We start from the raw sequence: 8546 nt of genomic DNA on the forward strand, positions 1-8546 counted from the left end.
GTTGTTCTTGCTTATTTTGTTGTGATTTTGCACTGTTGTCACTTTGAACAAACCCTCCTTATCTTAAAACATGGTTGTGGTGGTATCATGCTGTGGGAATACTGTCTTTTTTTCAGTGGGCACGGGCAAGCTGATCGGCCCAGACCTAAATACAACTGAGAATCTGTGAGAAGACTGGAAACCAGCTCACACACTGGCGTTCTAGCCGGTCTAAATGAACTTAAGCTATGATATAATGAAGAATGAGCCTGAATTTCAGTCTCTGGATGTACGGAGACAAAATATTCCACACATTGAGATTGTAGAGCTGCACATAAATGAAAGTGGTCCAGTTGGATAAATATTGCAGTTTTCATTTTTACTTTCACAAATAGAAAAAAATACCTTTTTAAGATCATAAAATATGTTTGAATGATTTTCTATTTAGTTTACCACTGTCTTTTTTCCAGGATACTTTCACATACAAAGCCAACACAAAGAGCTTTACAGTAAAGGTGCTTGGAAAATAAAACAGGAGGCAGCAAAAACCAAAAAAAGAACAATATTGAGATGAACATGGCAAAGCATGGGGCAAATTTAAAATAGGTTTGAAAAAGTGTTGTGGTTTTGATTATTAGGTTCAGTCTGATGTAGTCACAAAATGAATAAAGTTGTTTGTTTTTTTCCAAATCAAAAACTGTATATTATTGAATTGAACTTAACTTTTGTTGTGATTTTCAATCTAATCCAAGCTGGTCTAAATGCATTAAAATTCATCTTTTTTTTTTTTTTTTTTTTTTACGGGCAAACTGAAGTTGTAACAAATCACATTTTGTGTTTAACATCATTTGTATCAACTGTAGAAATATTCAGACTTGACCTGGAGCCAGAGCTGGTGAGAGGGAGCCCTGAGTTCATTAAAACAGTGGCATAGCCCTTTAAGCAGGTGTGATTCAGATGCCAACTTCAGCTTGCTGACGCAGCCCCGTTGTAACCAAAATATGAGTCCCTGTTTGAGTGATCACATAACATTACATTACATTTTCCTTTCAAATGGGTTGCCTTATCAAGTGCTTTATCGCAAACCAAGAAACAACACTGTGGGTTTCTTAATTAACGGTTTGCACAATCAAAAAACAACAACTAAAACACATTGTACGCTTTAACTACGTTTCCTTTAAAACCATATGTTAATATTTATAACTAACATTGTGTAAAGTGACAATATGAAGTGGGTATTGATTTTTCTGAGAAAAATGCGGAACAGAGTGTGTATGTTTGAGGATGACGGCGCTGAGACCCCGCGGAACCAAACTAACACGACTGACTACAACGTGCTAACAAGTTAGCCGGGATAGGAGGAGGAGGGCTGTATATGGTTTAGGGTTATAATTCTGAGTGTTTTTGTATTTTATTTTACTTTAGCCAAAAGGTTAATTTAATTATGCCCAGTAAAAAGAAGAAATACAACGCCAGATTCCCTCCGGTGAGTTAAAAGCTTTTATTTCTACCGCCGTCAATACTAGCTAACTTTAGCTAACTGTTGTATGAGAAGCTATCTGTTGTAGCCTAAATTTGAGTGGTTTTGGGTGTCTTTTGTTAACTAAAGAGCAGAAAAGCTAAAGAGCTAACGGAAAGTGTTTGATTAAACATTCAAACTGCATTACGGATAAGTTGTAGGTTCCTCTGAACTAGCCAACTAACTTATTTTCCATGTTTTTGTCCCAAGTTAGCTATCAGGAGTCGTTGTTTTTAGCATGTACAGCTAACCCAGGCTGAATTTTAGAAATATTATTTGTGCGTCTTCTGTGACTGCACAGGAGCTGCCTACGGATGTGCTACAACCTGCACATTCTACATCAAATCCATAATAAATCAACTGCACGGTTCATTTTATTATGTGGACAGTTTGGGTGGTGATGCAGAAAGAGTTGGAAGATTGGAAGTTGAACTTTGCTGACACGCTCACATGGGAATAACATCGGATCTGTTGTTCTTTCAGGCGAGGATTAAGAAGATCATGCAGACAGATGAAGAAATAGGCAAAGTGGCTGCAGCAGTTCCTGTTATTATCTGTATCCTTCTGGCTTAAGGTGTTGTTATGTGACAAATTGTTATTTAGCCTCCAAACGTTCTTTTCAATAAAAAACCCCATTAATCAGCAGTGATTAACTATCAGACAGACTGCATTTAGTGTAAAGCTTGGATCCCAGCAAACTGCTTCTTTGTGTTCATGCACCAGGTGCTCTAAGTTATTATTTTGCTAAAGCACATAGACCTGCAGCAGTATGACTTCCTTAAGAGAAACCTCAGCAAGAGCTCTCGAGCTTTTTCTGGAGTCGTTGCTTACAAAGGCCTGTCAGGTCACCCAGTCGAGGAATGCAAAGACGATGACGACATCGCACCTGTGAGTTTCTGTATTTGTGGGTGTTTTATTACATTTATTCTATGTCTCAGTAGAACTATTTTGTCCATGAGCATCTAGTTGCCTAAAACGTCGTCTGATGAACGTCCAATGCAAGTTTAAAAGCATGCAGTAGTTCTACGTTGTTTCTCTGACAACTCTACAGATTAATCTTACAAAACACGTGTAAAATCCCGAGAGGCTCAAATGTGTATATAAAACAGAACTGCTGTAATTAGTTTGATGTTTTGCTCAGCTCATTGTGCAGGTAAACCAGATGGAAACACTTTAAAGCTGGTTGCATCTGTTCTGCAGAAAGCAATGCATCGAGCTGGAGCAACAGTTTGACTTCTTAAAAGACCTGGTGGCGACAGTCCCGGACATACAAGGCGAGGGGGAGGAGAACCACACCGAGGCGGGAGGAGAAAAAGTCCCACGCAGGTAGTTCGGACACATGAGAACAGACATCAGCATGACTCATGGCAAAAAGGGTTGACGCTATCAGTGTCAACAGAACAAACTGTGTTCGAGACTTTAGAAGGAGGATTTTTCTCCCATTTAGCAGTTTCTGATAAAAACTATTGATTTATCTAAATAAAAACAGTGAAATCAAATAAATAAAAGGACTTCTGCTTGCTTAATGAACAAAAATTGGCAAATTCAACTTAAAATTGTTATGAGATAAAAGGCTTATGTAGTCATGTCTGTTATTTTCCACATTTGTGGTCATGTTTAAGTTCTGAAATATATTGGAATGAAATTAGATAAATGCAGCCACACATGATCAATAAACATGTCATATTGTCCAGTGACTTGCTAAAGTATCCATGTAGTCCTCCCTCACCTTTTATCACATTTTGTTCCTTTACAAGGTTTCACATTTAAAAGACACACCAAACATGTGGAAGAAGGAGTTCTGGTCAGATGAGATCAAAACTGAACTTTTTGGGCAACATGCAATACACCATGTGTGGTGGAAAACTAAGACTGCACATCACCCTGAATACACCTTCCCCACAGTGATACATGGTGGTGGCAGCATCATGCTATTCCTCCGCAGGGGCAGAGAAGCTGGTCAGAGCTTATAGGAAAATGGATGGACTTGAAAACGGGACAATCCTGGAAGAAAACCTGTCAGAAGCTGCAAAAAAGACTTGAGGTTTAACTTCCAGGTGGAAAAGTACCCTAAACATAAAGCCAGAGCTACATCAAATCATGTTCAAAGTCCAGATCTTAATCCAATAAAAACTGTGGCAAGAATTTGAAAACTGATATTCACAGATGGTATTATTTGAGCTATTTTGGGGGAACAAAAAGCAATGGAGACGGTTCCGGTCTCTGGATGTGCAAGGCTAGTAGAGACATGCCCCAAAAGATCTGTCGCTGTAATTGCAGCTTTTGGAAGATACTTTATGCCAGCTAATGATTTAGTTTTGTTTTGTTGCTGCTGGATCTTGTAGTCCTTGGTTCAACCGTAAATCTAAAGAGAAACATCTGACAGCTGAAGCTTGGCTCTTGCAGTGTTAACATGATGACATGACAATGATCTTGGTAGCAGCAAATCTGCAACAGAATCGAGATGTTTCAACATTTGAGTACAAAGCCAGAGCTCCGGACACAGTGTCATTCTTCATTTACTGTTTATCTAAAGGAGAGCCAGAGCCGAAGCGTGTGTGTGGGGTCAGGGGAGGCCATGGCCACCACCGGCTCAGACCTTGACACACATTTTTAGAAAAGCCCTTTAGAGAAAAGCTCATGTTCCTGAAGTAAATAAATCACATGAATACAAGTATATCAGTGTAATCTGAAAACTCTGTTCATTTGGGCACAAAATCAAATAATCCGATCATGACGTGCGTCTACGTGCAACACGCTTATTTCAGAATAGGAGCACTTGGACATGCGCAGTGTTGTCAGATTTCCCTAAAACTACCACAGCAGAAGAAGTTGTACTTCTGTCTTTGATGTAAAGAAAAACAGCACAAACGGAAGTTTGTTGGTTCAGAACGCTCAGAATGGACCCACGCCAGGTCCTGAGAGACGTTGAGTCAGTATTGCTTTCCATAATGAAGCTACAAGCTCAGCAACACATGATGCTGCTGTTCCTGCCTTACAGGAAGAGAGCAGGAGGAAATTAACATTCCTCCAGGTTTTGCCAGTAAAGGCAGAAATGCGTCATGTTGACCTAGGACACGTGTGCAGTCACAACGAGACGGTCGGAACCAGTTTTACATGGATTGTGGATCGGCATATTCCACCCCTCATTCGGAATCCAATTTCTTTCCCATTGAACCAAATCCGATCAGAATATTCCAATAGGAGCATTTACATGACACAGTTTTATTCTGATAGGCTCTTTATTCATGCCCTTAACAAGCCTTATTTCATTTGATTGACATGATATCACACGCAGTTTATTATACGGCAGATTAAGTCATTTTGTTCATGAACTCTTGCTCCTGCTTTGGTCATATCATTGTTAATGTAACTGTGAACGTCTTATGACTTCATCCTGTAACGTTGGTTTTGTAGGCCCTGGAAATCTCATCTGCTGCAGGTATTTTTTGTAAACACCTTAAAAAACCTGTAGCTTGCAGGTACAGTATTTTTGCTTTCCAAATTAGCCTAAGAGACGTTCCTGCTGGGCTATTTTCTCAATTCACAAACTATAAAACATCTGTTTAGAAGCAGTTTTTGGAAAAAGTAACTACTTTCACATCTCATAACAAAATGTATTTATATTTCTACATTTTGTTAGGGGTCGAAAGCCAGGATCTGGTCGAAAGAACGGGGGAGCTGGCTCCAAAGGCAAGGATAAGAAGTTGTCAGGAACAGAGTCGGAGCAAGAGGTGAGGAATGATTTGGACAGTGAGCCCTTAAGATGTATTCCTGGAGGCTTTGTATTTGTGTGTTTGGGTCAAAAGACAAAAAAAAAAGCTCACTTGTGTGTTTGTCGGCGAAAACAGGAAGACACAGAAGACAGCGAGACAGACGGAGACGAGGATGACGGCTCTCAGTCAAGCACAAACCAACAGGCGGCATCCATGTTCCACAGGTGAGGAGACAAAGAGCCCAGTGCAGCTGGAAATGGTCCCTTAGGTCCCTGACCTGTATAATAGAGAAAGAAAACAGAATATCTAAAACTTTTTTATTAAAGTCATTTGAAAAAAATGTTTTTGAACCTTGGCTTTTCTGCCTGTAATCAGTCATGTTATTGTGGGTCCATAATCTAATGCTTTATTTATTATTATTCCTGAGTTTTTCTTCCTTTAATGATGATTGTATTTGTTTATTAAGGACAAAGAATGTCAGGTTTCTACGGCTACTAAAAGCCCTCTATTAGTACTACAAGTTTGTACGTAGGGTTGGAATATTTTCAGGAGTTTGTAAAGTGACTTTATTATCCCAAACCAGTAGATGGTGCTGTTTTTCCCCTGGCATCAACAGAACAACCATTTCTGTTTGTTTCTGAGAATCCTCTTTACAGCAGGAAGAGACAAAAAAGGGACAGTTTTTCTCTAATTATGCTCTACAGCACCTTGCAAAAGTAATTTTTAGTTGTTGTAGCCATAAGTTTTAAAACTTTTCGTTAGGTTGTTTTGTGACGGGCCAATACAAGAACCCCTGAAAACTGTGGGGTGCCTTTTGTATATAACTTTTTCAGTAATCCCCCCTAATAAAATTCAGTGCAATATAAATGAAACAGTTTGGAAAGGCCTCGGGGGGTTGAGAACATTAGTAAACAAATGGGCTTCATGAAAACCAAGGAACACAGCAGACAGGTCAGGGATAAAGGTATGGAGTAACTTGAAGCAGAGTTAGGATATAAAACAGCATATCAGCTTGGAACAATGTGTTAGATCAAAGCAAAGTAATGTTTTACATTGGCCTAGTTAAAGTCCAGATTGAAATTGACTGGTTGATAATCTCTGATTATTGAAGACCAGAATCTAACACCCGGGTCGCCTCTGTGCTTGTGATCCCCCCCCCCCCAGCTCAAACCCCCCTTCCCAGTCTGTGCACATGAGCAACATGGTGTCAGCAGCCAGCCTGCCCCCAGCTCAGGCCCCGGGCACCATGGCCTTCGCTCCTCATCCTTCCATGGTGAGCATCGCGCCGCCTCCCCCAGCGCCCGCGCCACACAAAGACGAAGACGACGACGACGAAGACTATGACTCTTAGCTGCCCCGACATCCTCTCTTTATTTCTCAAACACACACACATACATACAAACACAATCACACACACATGAATCTTTCAGCATTATTTTCAGATTCTTAAGTTGCCCCTTTGGTGGCTGCTCCACCAGTGAAGAGAAAGACTCTTCATCACAGCCCGTTGATAGAAAAGCTGTAAGAGATAAAACTTGTTGTAAATTAGGTGTTTTAATTTTTTTAAACAGCTTTTATTTTAATGTAGAGATGGGGGATGTTTTTTAGCAAGGTCTTTGTTGTTTTATTATTTTTTTTCGTGACTTGTAAAGATGGCGTGCTATGAGCCTCAGCAGGCAGGATAGGTGTGGTTTCACCTCACAGCTTTTGGTTAGGTTTTTTTTTTATTTGTTTTGGAGATATTCTAAAAACAAACATAGTTCCTCCAACCTTCAGCTTGGCTGGATAGATCCAACAAGTGGTAGTTAAACCTTATTCCAGCCCAGACTAAGATTGTTGACTAGTTGAGATGAGTTCAGGGCAGCAGTTTATAGGGGATTTTTGTGGAAAGCGGTAGAACGTGTTGAAAGGAAAAGTCACCACTGAAGTGTTAGGTCTCCATGTCATCCTTCAGTCGATTGATGCTGCAGTTAAGATGTTAGTTGCATCTTTTTAATCGGTCCTGATATCAGTCGTCAAAGACAGCAGGTGGTATTTATTTATTTGTTTGTTTTTTTTTGACCATGTGTTTGCAACCCGTGGTTTGTTTTCGTTTGTTTCAAATTTAACCGCTACTTTTAATTCAGGTTTTTATCAAGGAAACTGTAAAGCTCCACAACCGCAGCCCTGATGTCAGCCACATCAGCAGGTTGATGATGCACATTTTAGTTTTGATTTTGATGCTGCCACTTGTTAGCTTATATATTTCACACGACCATAAATTTCGCCCGATTTGCCTGTTCATACAGTTTCTTTTGGTCCATGTTTTTGTTTTTAAAGTTTGTTTTCTTTGTCCTCTCTCTTTTTGATTCCTGGCCACACCCTCATTCGTTGCTCCTTTCTTTAACATTTGTTTTCTTTTCAGATTCTTTTTAAATGAACGCAGAGACGGGACTCCCATTTCCGTACCGAGCTTGTTATGAAATGGTTGCAAACAGTTTACCCTGTATTGTAAACTTTTAATGTTCTTTTTATTTTGTATGGGTGAAATAAAGTTCACTTTCAATTAAAAAAGACATATCTTGTTTGTTTCTTCTTTCACAGATGATGCCAAACTTTTTGTTGGTGTGTTTGAAATTGTCGTCATGGTTACCTCCAATGAAAATCGCATGGAAGACGAGTGCTGCTTAGAATATTGCAGTTGGCAGAACAGTTTCTGGCACAAAACAAAAGTCCATAAATGTGCCATGATGTCTCTTCCTGAGTCGTGTGCTACAGAATCACCTTGCTAACAATGCATAGCCTGCTCAACATTTGCAGCAGGGTGTCAATGCACTGTGAATACTTTTGGACAGTGGGCTTATTAGCTTTTTTCCCTTTTTATCAGGTGACATCCACAAACATCAGTTTATTTTACTGTGATTTTGTGTAAAAGACAAACACAAAGTACTGCATTACTTGAAAGTGGAAGAAAAAAATGCCCAGGGATCACAATTTTCTACCAATACAAATCTGAAAAGTGTGGCATGACGATTCATCTTCCAAGAGTCAATACTTTGTAGAACCACTGCTCTGCAACTCTATCAGGGTATGTCTCTACCAGCTTTGTACATATAAAGATCAGATGTTTTGCTCCTTCCCTGTAAGATAGTTCCAGCACAGTCAGACTGGATGGAGAGCTTCTGTGAAGATCGATTTCCTAAGTCTTACCAGTGATTATTGGCTAGTTTTAGGCATGGACTTCATCTAGGCCATCCTAACACATTCTTTAAAGTTAACCAGTTAAGTTAACCTCTAACATGTTCCAGGATTGTCCTGTATTTAGCTTCATCCATCTTCCCACTCTGACTGGC

The 8546-nt window shown here is 39.7% G+C and overlaps 1 protein-coding gene across 1 annotated transcript; it reads left to right on the forward strand.

Moving 5' to 3' along the window:
* The first annotated feature begins 1128 nt into the window (after positions 1–1128).
* Positions 1129–7769, forward strand: drap1 (DR1-associated protein 1 (negative cofactor 2 alpha)). The gene is made up of 7 exons (XM_047385313.1): positions 1129–1465; positions 1982–2054; positions 2293–2386; positions 2699–2824; positions 5142–5232; positions 5350–5438; positions 6379–7769. Exons 1-7 carry the CDS (start codon positions 1424–1426, stop codon positions 6563–6565), a joined length of 702 nt encoding a protein of 233 aa, XP_047241269.1. The 5' UTR covers positions 1129–1423; the 3' UTR covers positions 6566–7769.
* Positions 7770–8546: the final 777 nt, after the last annotated feature.

Source organism: Girardinichthys multiradiatus, chromosome 14, assembly GCF_021462225.1.
Source record: "Girardinichthys multiradiatus isolate DD_20200921_A chromosome 14, DD_fGirMul_XY1, whole genome shotgun sequence".
NCBI classification, from domain to species: Eukaryota; Metazoa; Chordata; class Actinopteri; order Cyprinodontiformes; family Goodeidae; genus Girardinichthys; species Girardinichthys multiradiatus.